The sequence below is a fragment of the Cyprinus carpio genome, unplaced genomic scaffold, assembly GCF_018340385.1.
Source record: "Cyprinus carpio isolate SPL01 unplaced genomic scaffold, ASM1834038v1 S000006617, whole genome shotgun sequence".
NCBI classification, from domain to species: Eukaryota; Metazoa; Chordata; class Actinopteri; order Cypriniformes; family Cyprinidae; genus Cyprinus; species Cyprinus carpio.
The window spans coordinates 731423-751569 of NW_024879255.1; the positions used below are offsets into that span (position 1 = coordinate 731423).

The window sequence follows — 20147 nt, forward strand, 5'->3', positions numbered from 1 at the left end:
GTAATTTCCTGTTGCCAGCAGGTGGCGCTAAGACTATAAATAAATATTGGCCTAAAGATGAGTTCAGGCAAGGACCCATATCAAACACATGAACTTTGGGCAGACCGGATATTGGATGTTTAAGTTAGTTTAAAACAAGTAATTACCTGTCGCCAGCAGGTGGCGGTATGATTATAACTGAAATATTGGCCTTAAGATCTGTTGAGACCAGGAATCTTATCAAACATGTGAAGTTTAGGGCAGATCAGACATTTCATGTTTAAGTTAGTTTAAAATAAGTCATTTCCTGTTGCCAGCAGGTGGCGGTATAATTATAATTGAATATTGGCTTTTAGATGTGTTCAGGCCAGGACTCTTATAAAACGTGTGAAGTTTGGGGCAGATTGGGCATTGTATGCATAAGTTACAACAACTTCCTGTTTCATAATATTAATAGCATCCTTTAGCACATAGTAAGTGTTACTGGCATGTTTGAGAATATTTCTAGCATGATTAGCACACAATGGTATATTTTACTATGTTGCTAATAGTGCATAAGTCTAAAACATGTCATTTCCTGTTGCCAGTAGGTGGCGCTATAACTATAACCAAATATGAGGATGTAGACATCTTCAGGCCAGGACTATAATCAAACTTGTGAAGTTTGAGGCAGATTGGATATTGTATGCTCCAGTTACAGTAATGTTCTGCAACACTGCATTAATAGCATACTTTAACACTGAGCTAAGTGTTGCTAGCATGTTTTAGCATGCTTCTAGAATTTTGCCAGCCTATTTAACACTTGTTGATGCTTTTTATTATTTTGCAAGCAGTTCATAACTGTTACACATGACACTTCCTGTTGCCAGCAGGTGGTGCTATGACTATAACCGAATACTGGCATGTTGATGTGTTCAGGACAGGACTCTTGTCAAATGTGTGACGTTTGTGCCAGATCGGACATTGCTAGCCTGAGTTACAGCGACTTCCTGTTTCATGGCGAAACATCAAAATTTGTCAGGCTGCCAGGGACACACCCCTTGACGAAAACTCAAAATCTTCGCAATTTAACATCTCAAAGGTCTTATGATGACCCTCACCAAATTTGAAGATAATCCGATTAAAACTGTAGGAGGAGTTTGTCAAAGTACGAGGCATGGAAATGGCAAAAACTGCCCAAAAATCGTACAGGAAATTCAAAATAACTTACTTCCTGTCGGGTTTTGGATTTTGTTCCAAGATACTTTTTTGTAGGTAATGGTGTGTTACACGTATGTACCGATTTTCATGCATGTACATGAAACGTAGCTCGAGGCGCACTCCATTGAAATTTAACAGGTGGTGCTATCGAGCCATTTTGCCACACCCACTTCTGAAACCTATATCAGATGTAAATTTTCGCCAGTTCTGATGTGTGTGCAAAGTTTCGTGAGTTTTGGAGCATGTTTAGGCCCTCAAAAATGCAATTCATTTCGGAGAAGAAGAAGAAGAAGAAGAAGCGGAAGAATACTAATAAACGGAGCAATTCCAAGAGGGTCCTCGCACCACGGGTGCTCGGGCCAAAATAAAATAAAATAAAATAAAATAAAATTACAGGCTGATCCAACCTGCATGATATTCATCATGGCAACTCATGGTATGTGTGTTGCAGCAGTGTGGAACTAAACTCTGCAAGGCTGCAGCCCTCAAGGAACTGAGTTTGACACTCCTTGGGTTATGGCCTCCACATGCCTGTATGCACTCCTGACAATGTCTGGATATGCTCCTGATAAGATGGTGGGAGATGTCCTGCCAGACCTGGTTTAGGGCATAAGTGAACTCCTAGACAGTCTGTTGTGCTACTTGGTGGCTTTGGATGCTTCAATGCATAATGGTCCAGAAGTTTCGATTGGATTCAGGTCTGGGGTGTGTGACGGCCTGTCAGTGGCATCAATAACCTTATCATCCAGAAGCTGCCTATGCACTCTGACCACATGACGCCAGGCATTGCCATGTACCAGGAGGAACCCAAGGCCCACTGCACCAGCCTAAGGCCTGACAGTGGCTCTGAGGTTTTCATTCTGGTACTTAATAGCAGTAAGTATACTGTTGGGTAGCATGTGGAGGTCTGTCCGTTCCTCCTAGGATATTCCTCCCCAGACCATCAATGACCCACCATCAAACCAGTCATGCTGGATGATGTTGTAAGAAGCATTATGTTCCCCATGGCATCTCCAGACTCCTTCATGTCTGTCTCATGTGCTCATTGTGAACTTGCTCTCATTCATGAAGAATTTGGGGCACCAGTGGCAAGTCTGTTAATTCTGGTGTTCTCTGGCAAATGCCAATAAAGCTGCATGGTACTGAGCTGTGATCACAGGTCCCACTACAGGATGTCTGACCCTCATGCCACCCTCATGGAGTCTGTTTCTGACAGTTTGGTAAGAAACATGTACACCAGTAGCATGCTGGAGGTCATTTTGGAGGACACTGGCAGAGCTTCTCCTTTTCCTTCTCACACAAAAGAAAGGATACAGGTCCTGCTGCTGGGTTGTTGCCCTTCTATGATTCTTTCCAGCTCTCCTCATGTAACAGCCTGTCTCCCAGTTTCTCATTCATGTTCTTGAAACAAATGTCCTTGTGACGGCACGTATGGATGTGCCATCCTGGAGGAGCTGGACTACCTGTGCAACCTGATTGAGTTGCAGGTAATGTCTAATGTTAGAAGCAGGGCTGGGAAGATTACTTTTAAAATGTAATTCACTACAGATTACAAAATACATGCTTAAAAAGTAATATGTAATGTATTTGTTAGATTACTCAAGTTTTGTATCTTTTGTAGTATTTGGAATACTTTCGGTGCATATGGGGCATATTAAGTTTGATGTATTGTTTTTATATTAACCACCTCTAAATATATATGGGTGGCATGAATGCATTTAAAGCAATTATAAATGCATAAATAATGTTACGAGATTAATGTTTTAAATATAACTTTTTGAACATAGAAATTATCAAATGATGGGGAGAAAATAAATTATGTTTTTGAAATATGAAACTATAACCACCACACTATCAGAAAAAAAGGTACAAAAAGTTGTCACTGGGGCAGTACCTTTTCAAAACGCACACCTTTGTACCTAAAGAGTCCATATTGGTACCTTAAAGGTACAAATTAGTACCTAAAGTGTACATATTAGTACCTAAAAGGTACAAAAGTGTACCTTTTGAAAAGGTACTGCCCCAGTGACAGCTTTTGTACCATTTTTTTCTGAGAGTACAGTAGGTGTTGGCAAATTACTGTCTTAATGAATGAGTCATAGAATCATTTGATTCATTCAAAAGGACTGTTTCATTCAGAAATTAAGCAAGTGTTTTTACCAATGTAAATCAATAATTTGCTCAGCCAATTAGTTCAAAATGCTGATTCATTCATTTACATTTACATTTACATTTAATCATTTAGCAGACGCTTTTATCCAAAGCGACTTACAAATGAGAACAATAGAAGCAATCACACCAACAAGAGAACAACAACAGTATACAAGTGCCATTAAAACTATCACATAACATATAGCCAGGTTTTTTTTTTTTTTTTTTTTTTTAAGAATATGCTAGACAAAAGAAAAGATAAGTGCTACTATTAGTTGGTTAAGTGCTTGCGAAAAAGATGAGTCTTTAGATGTTTTTTTGAAACTGAGTAAAGACTCAGCTGTTCGAATTGAGATCGGGAGGTCATTCCACCAGCTGAGCACAGTCCAGGAAAAGGTCCTTGAGGGTGATTTTGAACCTTTTTGGGTTGGCACCACAAGGTGTCACTCAATTGCAGAGCGCAAACTTCTGGAGGGCACATAAGATTGAACTAGTGAGCTTAGGTATGTTGGTGCTGTGCCAGTGGTTGTCTTGTAGGCAAGCATCAGTACCTTGAATTTGATGCTAGCGGCTACTGGTAGCCAGTGTAACCTGATGAGGAGAGGAGTAACGTGAGCTGTTTTTGGCTCATTGAAGACAACCCTCACTGCTGCATTCTAGATCAGTTGCAGAGGCTTGATAGTACATGCAGGAAGGCCCACCAGGAGAGCATTACAATAGTTCAGTCTGGAGAGAACAAGAGCTTGGACAAAAAGTTGGGTGGCTTGCTCTGACAGGAAGGGTCTAATCTTCCTAATGTTGTATAAGGCAAATCTGCAGGACCGGGTCGTTGTAGCAATGTTGTCTGTGAAGCTTAACTGATGATCCATCACAACTCCTGGGTTTCTGGCTGTTCTGGAAGGAGTTATGGTTAACAAACCCAGCTGTATAGAGAAGTTGTGATGAAACGATGGGTTAGCTGGAACCACCAGCAGTTCTGTCTTAGTAAGGTTGAGCTGAAGGTGATGGTCATTCATCCAGCTAGAAATGTTACTCAGACAGGCTGAAATGCGAGCAACTACCGTCGGGTCATCTGGTTGGAATGAGAAGTAGAGTTGAGTGTCATCAGTGTAGCAGTGATACGAAAAGCCATGCTTCTGAATGACAGATCCTAATGACGTCATGTAGATGGAGAAGGGAAGTGGTTTCAGGAACCAAACAGCACTGTGTTGCTCATAGACAGGTGACTCTTCTGCTGTGGATTTATTTTGAAGCCAGTAGTTATTTGCATTAAGTGCAGCCATAGATGCTATTTACGCAAAATGCAAATAGCCATTTACACTAAAAGATTTTTCACACTGCACTTAACCCCTGGTTAACATCGTTCTAAACACCGCTTTTAACCCCGGGTAAAGAAACATTTCACACCTGTAATTTGAAAGCGGTGTTAGCACTAGTCTCTCCACACTTAAAAGAAATTCAAATAAATATTCACATACTTTGCTCCTTGTTTTCTTTCTATTGTACTTTTGTCTTTGTTTTCTTGCCTTTGTGCTTCTCATGAGACTTAAAACGGCTAAAGACCTATGCTGCAATGTTTTTTTTAATAACTGGCAAGATGCAGGAAAAGCCATGTAAACAGGTTGCCTGCTGTTTATCCAATCAGTGACAGTGACACCGCAGTTATGCAAATAAGTACGTTAACTTGGAATTTAGGAATGTACAGTGTGAAACGTCTGTTAATGAATACCCAGAATTAACAATTAATCCCAGATATAGTATGAGCAGTGTGAAACGTGACTACAGATAACACAGGATTCTGTCTATCCAGGGTTTAGAATGACCAAGGGTTAAACATTTTAAGTGTGAAAAGCCCTTAAGTGAAAATGGCATATTGTCTTAGCGACAGATGCTATTTACACTAAGAGCAAATAGCAATAGTTTCTAGTAACACTATGTGCAAAATATATTATCAGATTCTATTTACAATGTTAAAAAAATAGTAATATTTTCTTTGCTTGTAATGAGTGTAACAGTAATTAGATACTATTTATACTCAGCGCAAATATTGGCAGATATTTGCACCACAGTATTGTAGTACATTATACAATATCGTTCACAAGTGCAGTATGGAGTACCTCAAGGCTCAGTACTAGGGCCGTTACTCTTCACGCTTTACATGTTACCCTTGGGAAATATCATCAGGAAACACGGTGTTAGCTTTCACTGTTATGCTGATGATACTCCAGCGAAACATACCAATTTGAAAAACTAACGGAATGCATAGTCGATATAAAAAACTGGATGATGAGTAATTTCTTACTGCTAAATTCTGAAAAAACAGAGGTGTTAATTATAGGACCTAAAAGCTCTGCATGTAATGACCAAGAACGCTGTCTAAGATTTGATGGCTGCTCTGTCAATTCTTCGTCATCAGTTAGGAACCTAGGTGTGCTATTTGATAGCAACCTTTCCTTAGAAAGCCACATTTCTAGCATTTGTAAAACTGCATTTTTCCATCTCAAAAATATATCTAAATTACGGCCTATGCTCTCAATGTCAAATGCAGAAATGTTAATCAATGCGTTTATGACCTCAAGGTTAGATTATTGTAATGCTCTATTGGGTGGTTGTTCTGCACGCTTAGTAAACAAACTCCAGCTAGTCCAAAATGCAGCAGCTAGAGTTCTTACTAGAACCAGGAAGTATGATCATATTAGCCCGGTCCTGTCAACACTGCACTGGCTCCCTATCAAACATCGTATAGATTTTAAAATCTTGCTTATTACTTATAAAGCCGTGAATGGTTTAGCACCTCAGTATTTGAACGAGCTCTTGTTACATTATAGTCCTCCACATCCGCTGTGTTCTCAAAACTCTGGGAACTTGATAATACCTAGAATATCTAAGTCAACTGCGGGCGGCAGATCCTTCTCCTATTTAGCGCCCAAACTCTGGAATAACCTACCTAACATTGTTCGGGAGGCAGACACACTCTTGCAGTTTAAATCTAGATTAAAGACCGATCTCTTTAACCTGGCTTACACATAACATACTAATACACTTCTAATATCCAAATCCATTAAAGGATTTTTAGGCTGCATTAATTAGGTAAACCGGAACCGGGAACACTCCCCATAACACCCGATGTACTTGTTACTTCGTTAGAAGAATGGCATCTACGCTCATATTAGTCTGTTTCTCTCTTATTCCGAGGTCACCGTAGCCACCAGATCCAGTCTGTATCCAAGTCAGAGGGTCACTGCAGTCACCTGGATCCAGTATGTATCCAGCCCAGATGGTGGATCAGCACCTAGAAAGGATCTCTACAGCCCTGAAAGACAGCGGAGACCAGGACAACTAGAGCCCCAGAGACATATCCCCTGTAAAGACCTTGTCTCAGACACCACCGGGACAAGACCATAGGAAAAAGATGATTCTTCTGCACAATCTGACTTTGCTGCAGCCTGGAATTGAACTGCTGGTTTCGTCTGGTCAGAGGAGAACTGGCCCCCCGACTGAGCCTGGTTTCTCCTAAGGTTTTTTCTCCATTCTGTCACCGATGGAGTTTTGGTTCCTTGCCGCTGTCGCCTCTAGCTTGCTTAGTTGGGGACACTTCATTTACAGCGATATCATTGACTTGATTGCAAATTATTGCACAGATACTATTTAAACTGAACTGAGCTGCATGATGGCATCACTGAATTCAATGATGAACTGCCTTTAACTGTCATTTTGCATTATTGACACACTGTTTTCCTAATTAACCCTCTGGAGTCGATTAACGCGTATACGCGTTTTGGGGTATTTTCTCCTGATAACCCCGAAAAGAACTTAAATTACACTTTCAGTTTTGATCGTACAGATAAGTGCAATACATCAATCGAATCTGTAAAGGGTCTACTTTTTTTTGTATACAGACATAATAACAACAAAACTTTGTGCACTTATAAAATAAAGATAACAAACAAGGAGTGCTGTCTGCAGCCTTTGTCTGCGCTGATCTTCAGATACAAATGCGTCATTAAAATGAACTGTAACTCAGTGAATACTCAACACAGAGACATGAGAGAGATATCTATAGAAAGCCTGACATGTCTACTTTTAAACTAAACAAGTGCTGCTGAAAACAAATATTCTGTGATAAAGTAATCCATATGAAAACAACGCGATGTCCGTTTTTCACGTCTCCCTTCATTATCTTCTAATACGACCACGCCCCCGCGCCGAGCGCGCTTTTGAGATTCAAATGTTTCACTGAAGCGCGCAGCTTTTGAATACGCCCACACAACAGAAGACAACGCAGCGAGACTGTTCTTCAAGTTTTTATTATTTTACTGTTTGCTTCGCGATGAGAGGAATAAGACATAAATCACCCCAAAAAGATGTCATGTGGTTGAGGATTTGAGATTTGGATTTCCTCAGAAAAAAGAATGAAGCACTTTATTCAGCAGAGATCATAAACATGAGTAAGTCTCTTTTTATTTATTTATATACTTGTACTAGTTTTCACATAACGTGTAAACATTTTACTAGTTAGACTTTTTCCAAAGACTTTTTCCAAACTATAATTCCTGACTAAATGTATAATCAAGTGAAATATTATGAAGTTTCAATAACAATATACACTACTGTACCATTCAAAAGCTTGATGTAAATAATATAAAATGTACCAATAAATGTAACTGTAACAAATGTAACAATCATTGCTGTTCTTTCAATTTATCCCCCCTAAAAAACCTAAAAAAAAAATATTCTCAGCTCTTTTCAACATTAATAATAATAATAATAATAATAATAATAATAATGATAATAATAACAATAAATGTTTTTTTGTAGAAAATAAGATTGTTAAAAGGATTTCTGAAGGATTGTGTGACTGGAGTAATGATGCAAAAAAATCAGTTTGAAAGTCAGCTTTGATTTTCCCTAATAAACTGTTTAACTGCACTCACAAGTGAATATTAAATTATGTTGTGGGATAATTAAATATATTCTAAATAAACTACAAACATAAAATTATATACATTTATTTTGTCCTCACATTCTTTCTTGTAACTCATCCCTCTCAGTGACACAGCTGACTGAATGGCTCATTATGCAGCTCATTATGCAGGTCTTTGTCTTCTCAGGTGTGAATTCATGATAGTTGACGCCTACTCGCATATGACTTTTACCAACAAAAAGTGTCTTAGAAAATTTAAATCAATATATTGTTTTTCTGTAAGTGAGTAAACAAGATGATTCTCACATCATTTAGAAAAAAAAAATTCTAGGCTACAAGCTCCAGTTCTCAAAATTCCTGGGAACCAATTTTCTATATGTGTTTTATTGCCTTTTTCAAGTGATTTAACATTTTTAGTTTTTCACTAACCACGCATAACATTTTTTTTTCTCAAAAACACAATCATGTACATACATGCTGCTCACATATTATTATAGCCTAGTTTGTGCTGATTACAGTGAGATTAGACTTTAGCCATTTAGATATTTATAAGAAACTGAAAAAAGCACAAATGTCAGGGCATGACAAAACTTCTCCAGGCCCCAAAAATACCCTTAGACTCCAGAGGGTTAATGTTGTTCAGTTGCTTTGACGCAATCTTTTTTGTTTAAAGCACTATATAAATAAAGGTGACTTGACTTGACAATAGCATATTGGGTGTAAAGGGTTGTAATAGGTATTTTGCTTGACTATTATCTAATGAATACCTGAAACGAGCAATTGTGTGTTTACAAAGCACATAAAATAATGATACACTGCATTACACTTATGCAGCCACATGTAAATGGATTTTCCAATGTCAGCATTACTAAATGTTTGTTTCAGTTATTATTTTTCATACTTTATTGTGGATATTTTAAGTTTTCTCTGAATAAACATGCAGCTGACAAATTATTTGACACTTTTAAAGAATGCTAGTTATACTGTTATACAATTTAATGCAACAATCTATAACCTAAGGCAAATTTGAAGTTTGATTCAAGACAAACCATTGCCAGGTTGAAGTTGCCAAGAGAAGTTTGATCTTGCCTAGCACCTGTGTTTTGAACTACAGAATGTTGTTTAATCTGTTGGCTAATGTGTGAAGATCAACAAATTAATGTACATTTTAATAAGCACGCATGCAGGAAGCCTCTTGTTCACACATGATAAATTGTGTTAATAACTTTGCATTTTTTGGAATCAGTGGAAAGCAACACACACACACACACACACACACACACACACACACACACACACACAAAAACAATACTAAACAATCAAGCCTGCTAAAATTCAGCAATCTTATATTAGAACTTTGGCAGTCATTTTTTTTGTGTTTTTAGCGTATCAGCTTAAGTTGTAGAATACATAATAGGATTAAAGGGACAAGAATTTCTGTAATCTATTAAAGTGATAATATAGAGCAGTGTGAAGAACTTTAGACTGTGCAAATGTAGCATAGAACCTGCCGCTGTTCCTTTAAGATACAAATTCTCAATATGTCATGAAACATGAGTTCAGTTTATAACTATTGGTGTTTACATTTACATTTAAATCAGGCTATACATTTTTTATTTTTTTTTACCAGTATGTAAAAAAATTCTCACTGTATTCTCATTCTAGTTATCATACCAGTATGTAAAAAAACACCGTTTACAGTAATACAGATGTCTGAAACATAGTTTGTTACCTGCAACAATTCCTTAGCTGACCCTCTTCGGTCTACATCCATCTCCAGACAGCCCTTCAGGAAGTCTCGAAACACTGAGGATAGCCGCTCAGGATTTTGTAGCTCTGGAGTGCCGTTTGTTGCAATTAAATATAGGGCCTATCAAAAGGGAAAAACATTAATGCAGTAGAACAATAAATATAATTAATTAAACGCTGTAAATGAAGACTAATTTCACACACACACACACACACACACACACACACACACACACACACACACACACACACACACACACACACACACACACACACACACACATTTTTTCAGTAGTTTTCTTTCTTTTTAGCTCATTATATAACGTTTTACATCCATACTTATACTTATATGAATCCTTTAAGGAGTAATTCATCCAAAACTGAAAATTCTATCCTTATTTACTCAATTCAATTCAATTCAATTTTCAATTCAAAGAACTTGATTAATCCCAGGGGGAAATTGCTTTCCATGTTACGATTGCATGTTGTTCCAAACCCAAGTCAAGCAAGAACAGTTGAGCTTCTGTTTAAGCTCACTGCCATGTAAATATGTGAATAAGAGTCTAGATTAAACCTGTTCATCATATAAAACAATCAGTTCTCTTCAGAAAATTTGGACTAAACAGCTCAATTGATATGGATTAGTTTTACGATCTCTTTATGATCTTTTTGAAGTGTCAAAGTGGTAGTTGCGTACATTGTCAATGGAGGGACAGAAATCTTTCATATTTTTATAAGAATATCTTCATTTGTGTTCCGAAGATGAAACAAAAGTCAAATAAAATAAAAATGAAATCAACATTTATTTCTAAAGCATGTTAAAATAAAGTAAAGTGCTTTACACTCTCAACATTACCACAAAACACAAAAAATTATGAACACACCCATTGTATCAGGCTAGAAATATACTCTGGGGCAAGACCATGTAACCCTTTAAAAACCATTAGCAAGATGTTATATTGCACTCTAAAATCAACAGGCAGCCAGTGCAGAGACTCCAGCACTGGAGATATACTAGAGCATTTCCTCGTGCCAGTCAGCAGTCTGGCCACTGCATTTTGCATTAATGGCAACCAAGCAAGCAGATTCTTAGACATTCCAGATATAAAGAATTGCAATAATCCAGTCTGGATGAAATGAAGGCATGAATCACAGTCTCCAAATCTATAAAAGTCAAGAGACTCTTAAATTTGGCAATGCCCCTTAGTCTTACGTTTTGGAACGACATGAGCATGAGTAAATTATGACAGAATTTTCATTTTTGGGTGAACTATCCCTTTAAATACATATCATCAAGGTAGGAGTGTGTTAAAGTGAGATGCTAATTACCATTAGCAACAGCATATTTCAGTGTAGTGGCAGTTAATTTTACTGTCTGTTGCTAGTAAATGTTGTCAGCTAATTTAACGTTCGAATTAACTTGAGTAAAAGTGACTGATAAAACTGTCACTTAAACTTGTTAGATCTTGTACTTGAGCATTCTCAAGCAGTTCAGCATAGACCAAGCATAGTCCTCTAAGAAGTGTGCTGTCATAGTTAAAGAGTCCAAAAAAAAAGATACTCTGCACAGGAGAACATTTTCTCTTCTCTCAGTCGACCCAAAGTCCAAATAGGGCTAGCTGGTCAAAGACCATGTTCATGTATGTGCAAACCAATTCTCACAGGTGAGCTAGAATAAGCCTGTTGCAAAGAATAAAAAGTGAATGGCCACTTCCCTTAGAGGGGTAAAGGCAGCCTCTGCGGCTTTCATGAAGATGCGAGGAGACAGGCACAGCCCAAAGGGAAGAACTTTGTACTAATATGCCTGTCCTTTGAAGGCAAACTGAAGAAACGGCCTGAGTCTAGGAAGGATCGAGAAATGAAATCATGCATCCTTCAGGTCTATTGCTGATTGCTGGTACCTGACACACTTACATGTGTTTGAGGGTTAGCATTCTGAATAGGAGCTTGTGCAGCTCCTGACTCAGCACCCTTAGCTCCAAGATTGGTCTGAGCCCCCCACCCTTCTTGGGTACAATGAAGTAGGGGCTGTAAAACCCCTTCTTCCTCTCGGGCAGGGGGACAGGCTTTATCGCGCCCTTTGCCAGAAGGGACATAACTTCCATTTAAGGAACAGCAGCATTCTCCGCTCACACTGAGGTACAGTAGGTGGCCATCCAAAACGTTGCTTCCACCGCCGCTCGTACCACCGCCACAGCGTCTGCAAAGTGCATTTGCAGCTTTTGACCGCTGAGTGGCGCTTTAATCACAAGTTTTCAAACAAGCGCATCAAAGCACATTTTCGCAAATAGCCGTCAGCTTTGCCTCGCTGATGTGTTATATTTGATGGCTGCAGTCAGGGAAAATTAAAGAAAAACACTGTAGTTAAAATATTTAATATTCACAGATGAAAGTTTGGTACTTATGAAGTTATGTGCATTTCTTAGAACGAATTCAAGCAGGATAAATGTCAAGCCTGAGCCTGTGCTTATATTTTCTCTAAGCTACACAGTATTACACCATATTTTAGATTTGACACATTTAATAGGTTTGAAGTATTATTTATATAATATGAATTATGTGTTATATTATTAAAAAGAAATTGTGGTTTACTTTGCATCGGAGCATTAAAAGTGGTAGCATATTTTAGTGAGCTAGGCTACATGGATTAATATGCAAAATGTCAATATTCTCATATATTAGGCCTATATTTTAATCTATATTTTAAAATTCCTTTAATAAAACAACATGTATTTTTGTTATTCGTTACCTGTCCTTTAAGAAATTGTTGCGTGTTTTTATAAATTATTTTCTTTATTTTAGTAAAACGTGAGGCACTGTATAATTTCGTTCCCATTATTTAGGCCTAATTAAAACAAGAAACGAATAAATTAAACCTGCACGATTTAGCTAAATAATTGAAATTCTAAAGAATGGACGGATTAATAAAACGTCCTCACGATTAAACTCAAGTTCTCTCATTATAATCACCAAAGTGCAAATGATGTAAAAAAAGAGCTTCATTAATAGACAACTTCAGTGATTTTAAAGGGAGCCTTCTTTACTTGCTTTCATATAATTTAAGTAAAAAAATAAAATTGCAGCCGCATTTAAATGCAGGTGTGTAAAATGTCTGCGTGCAAGATTTGTGCGGCGCGAGTGATGCTGAGCGCAGGCACAGCATTTATTCTTATTTGTTTTATCTTCATCACAAATCTTGTTTGGTTTTATTTTGGATAATTGCATGTAAAAAAAAAAAAAAATGTACGTTGTAATGCATATGCAAAATGTGAATTATTATTCATATTCAAGTGTTTGTGCGAAAATTATTAACGTGCATACAGGACAGGGAGGCGCTCAGATCACTTGAATTTTTTCCTGATAATGAATTAACTTAAAATTGTGGTGTCTCACATACATGAGAAATATATCTACAGAAAGCTTGAAATGTATGGAGCAAATTTTGTGACAATATTCATCAAACAAATCCAGCATTTTGCAAATAAACACAATTTGCTTTGCAAAGAAAAACTCGACTTTCAAACAAACGCAAAGTGACTTGCAAATACAAAATTCTATTTGAGAGAAAATGCAGAGGCATGGACAAATATATTTATAGTGTGTTACAACTGTGAGACTCATTTGCATTTTTTATGAGGAATCATGGTTTGATTTTCTCACAAATGCATGCAGGCAGATTTTCTCACATGCGTCAAGTTGGATTTTCTGACAAATGCAATTGAGCAAGTTTATTTTCCAAAAACAACAGATGGCGCTGTTGGTCAATTTACGCTAGTCTCCTGAGATCCGAAACATCTGTTTACCTTTTCAGACAAATATGAGAAGATATCCTCACTGTCCAGAGTGTGTCTTCACCCGTGTAGCGCACCAACATCCAACGGGCAGAAAAAGAAAGTAGGCTAAATTCTATGATGAAGCTTGACGTTTTGATGGCATTTTTCAGGGGCATCTACATGCTTACCTGGCTGACCTCAGATCATTAACATGTGAACAGAGCACTAGCGATAATGAGGTGAAACAGGAGAATCTTTACCTCTCCTTACTTTTATACGGATTATATAATCAGAGAATATTTGTTTTCAATTTGAATTGGTTTTAAAATTAGACATTTTAGGCTTTCTACACATAGATGTACCATGTATGTGAGGCACATATTTACTGAGATTCAGGTTGTTTTATTCAAGAAAGTTCCCAGAGACTGAGACGGCAGAGAGCACGCCCTGTTTGTTTTCTTTATTTTACAAAAGTACATTGTTTTGTTGACTATACACAAATAAACGCAGACCCTTTGCAGTTTCAAACGATGCCATTCTCGTATCTGTAATTTAAATAATTTTTGTGGTCATCAACAAAACAAGACAAAACGCACTGGCACGGTCTTCGACCCCAAAGATTAGTTTCTAATCATTACATTATCCTTCTGAAATACTGGTAATTTCAGGGTTCAGGTAGAGGTATGAGGCAAGGACTCAATGATGCAGAGAGAAGGGCTCTTTAATAATAAAAAATAAGATAAACAAACAAAACTACCCCGTAGGGGAAACAGACAAAACTTGACAGGCAAGGTAAAGCAAAGCAAAGCATGGCATGGCAAGGCACGGCACGAGGAACACAGACAAATATGTGACGACAAACTCACAACCAAATACAATGAGATATACAATGAGAATAAATAGGGAGCTAATGAGGAGGGTAACGGGGGAACACATGTGGGGAAAATTACATCAATAATCAGGTAACAAGATGGGTGGGCTCAAGACAATTGACAAGGGCACATGGCACATCGGAACTAAGACCAAAGCCATGTGCTTACACAAAACAAAAACACAAGCACATGGGCAGCAAACCAATCACAAGCCATGTGCTTGAACTAGACACAAACACACAGCTAATGAGCAAACTCATAAGCCGCGTGTTCACACAAGACAGCATGCAGCCAGCGAAAACCAAGCTGCGTGCAACAGCACAAGACAACACTGGAGACCGCACGCTCCCACAACAAGACAGAACATGGAACGCGAGTGTCCGGTCCCCGACACGAAACCGAAACTCACCAAGACATGAGTGCCGGGATCCGAACACCACGCTCCAACATGAAACAGGACACGCAGACGAGAGCGCACGGCTCGAGCAGTCTCGAAGCCGCACACTCACATGAAAACAATGACATGACGTGAGTGTCAGGTCTCTGTCACAAAACCATGAATGACACTAGACTGAAGTGACAGAACCCTGACAGGTAAACCACTATTTATTAAAATGCTGAATTTAGTATTATATCAGCGTGAACTTGATCTTTCTCCCAAATTCACAGGACAAGAGTGACACCAGAAGATAAATATTCATCATGTTGCTTATCTAAAAAATACATAATTATTTTAGACACAAATGATTGCACACCGTTAAAACATTTAAAAAAGTTTTAGATATTGTACTAAATAATGTGATTTGCTTTAAAAATGTTATTAATAATTAATGACCTCTTGGGTGATATATCTGATACTAAATTAAATTGTCTAAGCATTCTTTTTTGGTACACAATATTTTTGTTATACATTGAACAATTTTATCAACATGTATATATTCTATATCCCGTGATCCTACAGAGGATAAGAGGTATGGAGAATGCATCAGTTTTTATAGGGAAAGACCGCCTAGTTAACTGTTTAGCCATGTCACGACTGATTTTTGAACTAATCAATCATGTTACCAACTTTACAGCCCTTATTGTGAATTTCACTTACAATAGTAGGGTCGCTTTGTGAAAACATCTAAATGGTTAATTATATAGTAAGACAGAAACTCACCTTTTCCCAACTCATGTTGGTCTGCTGTATTCCCTGAAAAGGTAAACAGGTGTTTCAGGTCTCAGGGGACTAGCATAAATTGACGGACAGTGCCATCTGCTGTTTTTGGAAAAGATAGTTGCTCAATTGCATTTGTGAGAAAATCTGCTTTAATGCATGTGGGAATATCTGCCTGCATGCATTTGTGAGAAAATCAAGCCAAGTTTCCTCACAAATGTGTCTCACAGTTGTAACGCACACTACATATATTTGTCCATACCTCTACATTTTCTCTCAAATAGAGTTTTGCATTTGCAAATCACTTTTGCGTTTGTTTGAAAGTCGAGTTTTTACTTGCAAAGCAGATTTTGTTTATTTACAATACGCTGGATTTGTTTGATGAATATTGGCACAAAATTCGCTCCATAGAAATGTCTTTTAAACGAATCAATTCAGAACGAAAGCATTATGTAATCTGTGAAGGTTTCATTTCTCTTTAAAGGCGAGTCCATGTGGAGAGAGTCAGCACTGTGAATTTCATCTTGCAGCCGACAAGAAAACATTTGTTTATTAATAAATAATTAAAATGTCTCCTTTTTTACAATTATTGGGCTACTTCTGCCTGTGCTTTGTGGCAAACTTAATGCATGTTCTTGAGCGCGGAATATATTAAGGCTCATTATGGATTATAGATGTAAATTTAATATAAACCTGCGATTAGTTGAATAATGACAAATGAACGACTAGTAACTAGAAAAATCTTACGTGGGAGGCAGACCTATTAAATACCCTCTAGACATCTCTGTTAAAGTTTTTAAAGCATTTATACGCGTTTGCATAAATTCTTCTTTCAGAACAGTCCGTAATGGAGAGATGCTTTAATAATGATTTTTGCTCTGAAACACAAAAACGAAAATTGAAATAAAATGGCCAACCCTTCTCTGCAGATATTGTTGCTTCTGGTTTGTGCATTGTAAATAGGCTACAAAAATAAATAAATAAATAATAATAATAATAATAATAATAATAATAATAATAATAATAATAATAATAATAATAATAATAATAATAATAATAATGTCTCCAAAAACTCCAAAATGTTTTTTTTGTCATGTCTGTAACGCATGTGTATTCCCAAATCTAAAAAAGCCTATAAAACATCATAGACGGATCATACTGATGTCTGGACTCTGTTTGGGATTTAGAAAAACATAAAGAGATGGTTCAATATATTGGTTATGAAAAGGCTACATTCTGTGAGAATTTATATTTCATAGTCTAAAAAAATATTGTTTAGACGAAACAAAATAAAATTAACGCAACCGTTTGCGAATTTATTTATTTTATTTATTTATTTATTTATTTTGAGTTAAGGCAACTAACTCTGAAATTAAGTTATAATAACCAATAAACTATATTGCGCTATACATTAGTCAACATTTGAAGTGAATCAAAAAGCCTTTCTTCAAAGTTGCCCTAAAACCAAAATGATGAGGCAATCGTCCTATCTAAACCTGTTCTGCAAGTTTGATACCCTCATAAGACACTGTCCATATGAAAGACCAAGAGATTCACACCTTTATATCAACCCCCACAAGCTATACAGAACTACCCCCAACCCCCTCCAGCTGAACTGAATTCAGTCAGTTTTTTGGCTGCAGGAACGGTGTGTTGTCATGTTACTGGGTTGAAATATGCCTGCACTCACAGCAGCCTTACTCTTTTTATTCATTATTTTCCCGCAGCCAGTATTATTGTTTTCACAAGACCATAATAATAACAAATTATCAATTGATAATTAATCATTATTTTACGAAAATCATTGTTATTTGTTATTTGTTTTTTCAGAAGGCTTTAAGACCAAGCGGAATCCTCCATCAGCTGCTCCCGCTTCACAGCGTGCGTGACTCGCGCTAACTGCACCCAGCTTCACAGCCTGCAAGTTTTGATTTTACTAAATCAGTTTGAGCGAATACAACTTACTGATCATGAGCCCAACATTTAGCCAGACAGAAAAACATTCAGTCTACCTGAAGGAAGATGTATTTCACTGTAAATTAATGCTGTTAAATAGAGAGAGAGAGAGAGAGAGAGAAATAAAAAAAAACCCCGTGTTGGCTATTCCTAAACTTGGAGCTCATTATATTGAGGTACAAATCCAAACACCAGAAGCAACCTATCAGTGTTCTTTCATTGAAAAGTATGTTTTTTGTTTATTCACAGGCTATATGGTTGAAATAATATTTTAGTTCAAAACTTTAAGTGCCATTGTTTAAAAAAAAAAAAAAAATGCTTTATTGGCTAAGGTTTCATAGACCTTCAGTTGTTATGCTTTAAAATCCCATACCATTTGTAATTTCACAGTATTTTCACCTCCTAAATCACTAACCTTTAAAGTCACAATTCTATAATGGTCAAATTTACTCAGGCCGATGGCACTTTTAATGACATTATTATTTATTTATTTTTTATAATTGTAGCCTACATAAATAGGTGAAGCAAAACAAATATGAATAATATTTGGATCGTCCCTTATTTTTTCCCTTATTTTCTTAAAGAATAAACACTTATTTTCTACAAGAATAAACATGATAACATATTATTAATTCATAGAAATAATTTATGCAATTAAAACCTTTTTTTTTTTTTACTTGAACTTCAATACTATTAAACTGACTTTAAAATCTCAAGGAGTTTATAAGTTAAAAAGGGTAAAATGTCACAGTGCATGTTAAATAGCCAAAATGAACTTGTGTTAACAATATAATTAGAACTAACAATATAATTCGATTTTTTTTTAAAATGAACAATTCCTGTATAAAATGGGACATCAACCTTTATATCAAACATTCTGAAATTGTCCACAGCTGAGCAATGCGCGAGGCAGTTTGAGCATGCGAAGTGAATGAGCTGCACAAGTCATTTTCAGATGCAATGGAAAAAGAAAAAAAAAAAATCCCTGGATAGCCTAGATTAGGCCCAGACTCTGTTCCTAAGTATTGTGACGAGCACTCCCAGAGGAATCAGCGTCGCCCTGGAAACCAAAGTAAAACACCTGCACGTCCTCGTCACCGGCTGATCGGTCACAGCTGCTCCCCATCAGCCAGCACGTTTAAAAGGAGCACATGTTTCACACAGAAGGGGTTCTCGAACCGAATGCACCACTGGACTAATCACCCTCTCCTTCTTCCACAGAAAGCAGCGAGTGACCGACAGCCCACACCCTTGGGAGCACGTCAGGACACCCACTTTCACCCTGAGTGGCACGAAGAGCACGGAGAGCACACGGGAAGCACCCACCAGCGGAAAACGGATCAGGACACTTCACCAGGCACCCTTCACTTGTCAATAAACCCACCCTCCGGGGCATTTAATTCACACACCTCTTGTCGAGTGTTTCTTCACCCCGTGACAGTGGTGGAGAATGCGGGCATTACAGTGAGGAATCACCGACAAGATCACCGCCCCAACGCTTAATTTTTTTTCCCTTTCTTTTTCCCCTTGTTTCTGTCACCAGCACCACGGAAGGCGGCACACGCGGCCCCGCGATGGAGGACGTCTTACAACGCCTCGCTGAAGTAAGCATCCGCCAGCAGCAAATAGCGGAACACCTCGCCACTCGCCTGGGCAGGACGGAGGATGAACTCGCCGCCGTCCGGGCGGCCGCGGCCAAGCGCGTTCCGCTACCTGAGCCTCGGGCACAAGCTACCCGTCTGCTACCGAAGATGACGGCCGAGGACGATGTGGAAGCCTTCCTTCAGGTCTTTGAAAACACCGCCCACCGAGAGGGATGGCCAGAGGACGAGTTGGCACGTGCGCTGGCACCCCTCCTCACCGGTGAAGCGCAGAGGGCTTACTTCTCGCTCCCCCTGACAAGTGCCGACAGCTACATCAAAGTTAAGAGAGAGATCCTGGGCGCCCAGCAGTTCCACGAGTGGGAATACAAGCCCCGGGTGCCAGCCCGTGCCCAGGCGGCCGAACTCAGCCGCATCGCCCAGCACTGGCTGTTGGACGGAAACCCCACCCCAACGCAGGTAGCGGAACGAGTGGTGGTCGATCGCCTCCTGCGCGCACTGCCTCGCGCCCACCGACAGGCCGTCGGCATGAGAAACCCACGTGACGTCCGGGAATTGGTGGAGGCGATCGAGCTGGCGGATGCTGTCCATCCCAGCGGGGCAGGGGACCGGCTGCCGCCATTCCCCCGGAGGGTGGTCCAGGAGCGACGCCCGCTCGAAGGCACCGCACGACCAGTCAGCAGGCCGACGGTTCCCCCACTGCGAGATGAGCCCATGCCCAGTGCAGAACCACCGTCGCCTCCGCGAGCCTGGCTGGCAGGCTGCATCCTGCACCAACGGGTG

General features: G+C 38.6%; 1 protein-coding gene across 6 annotated transcripts in view; it reads right to left on the reverse strand.

Annotated features, from left to right (window-relative positions):
* Positions 1 to 20147, reverse strand: part of LOC109078806 (serine/threonine-protein kinase PAK 3) — a 323688-nt gene that overhangs the window by 14546 nt on the left and 288995 nt on the right. For all 6 annotated transcript variants that reach the window (XR_006159614.1, XR_006159613.1, XM_042754946.1 and 3 more), the window contains one exon: positions 9987 to 10124. Coding sequence is in view for 4 of the 6 variants with exons in the window: in XM_042754946.1 (XP_042610880.1) it covers positions 9987 to 10124 (138 nt within the window). In the remaining 2 variants the exon portion in view is untranslated. The remainder of the gene's footprint in view (positions 1 to 9986; positions 10125 to 20147) is intronic.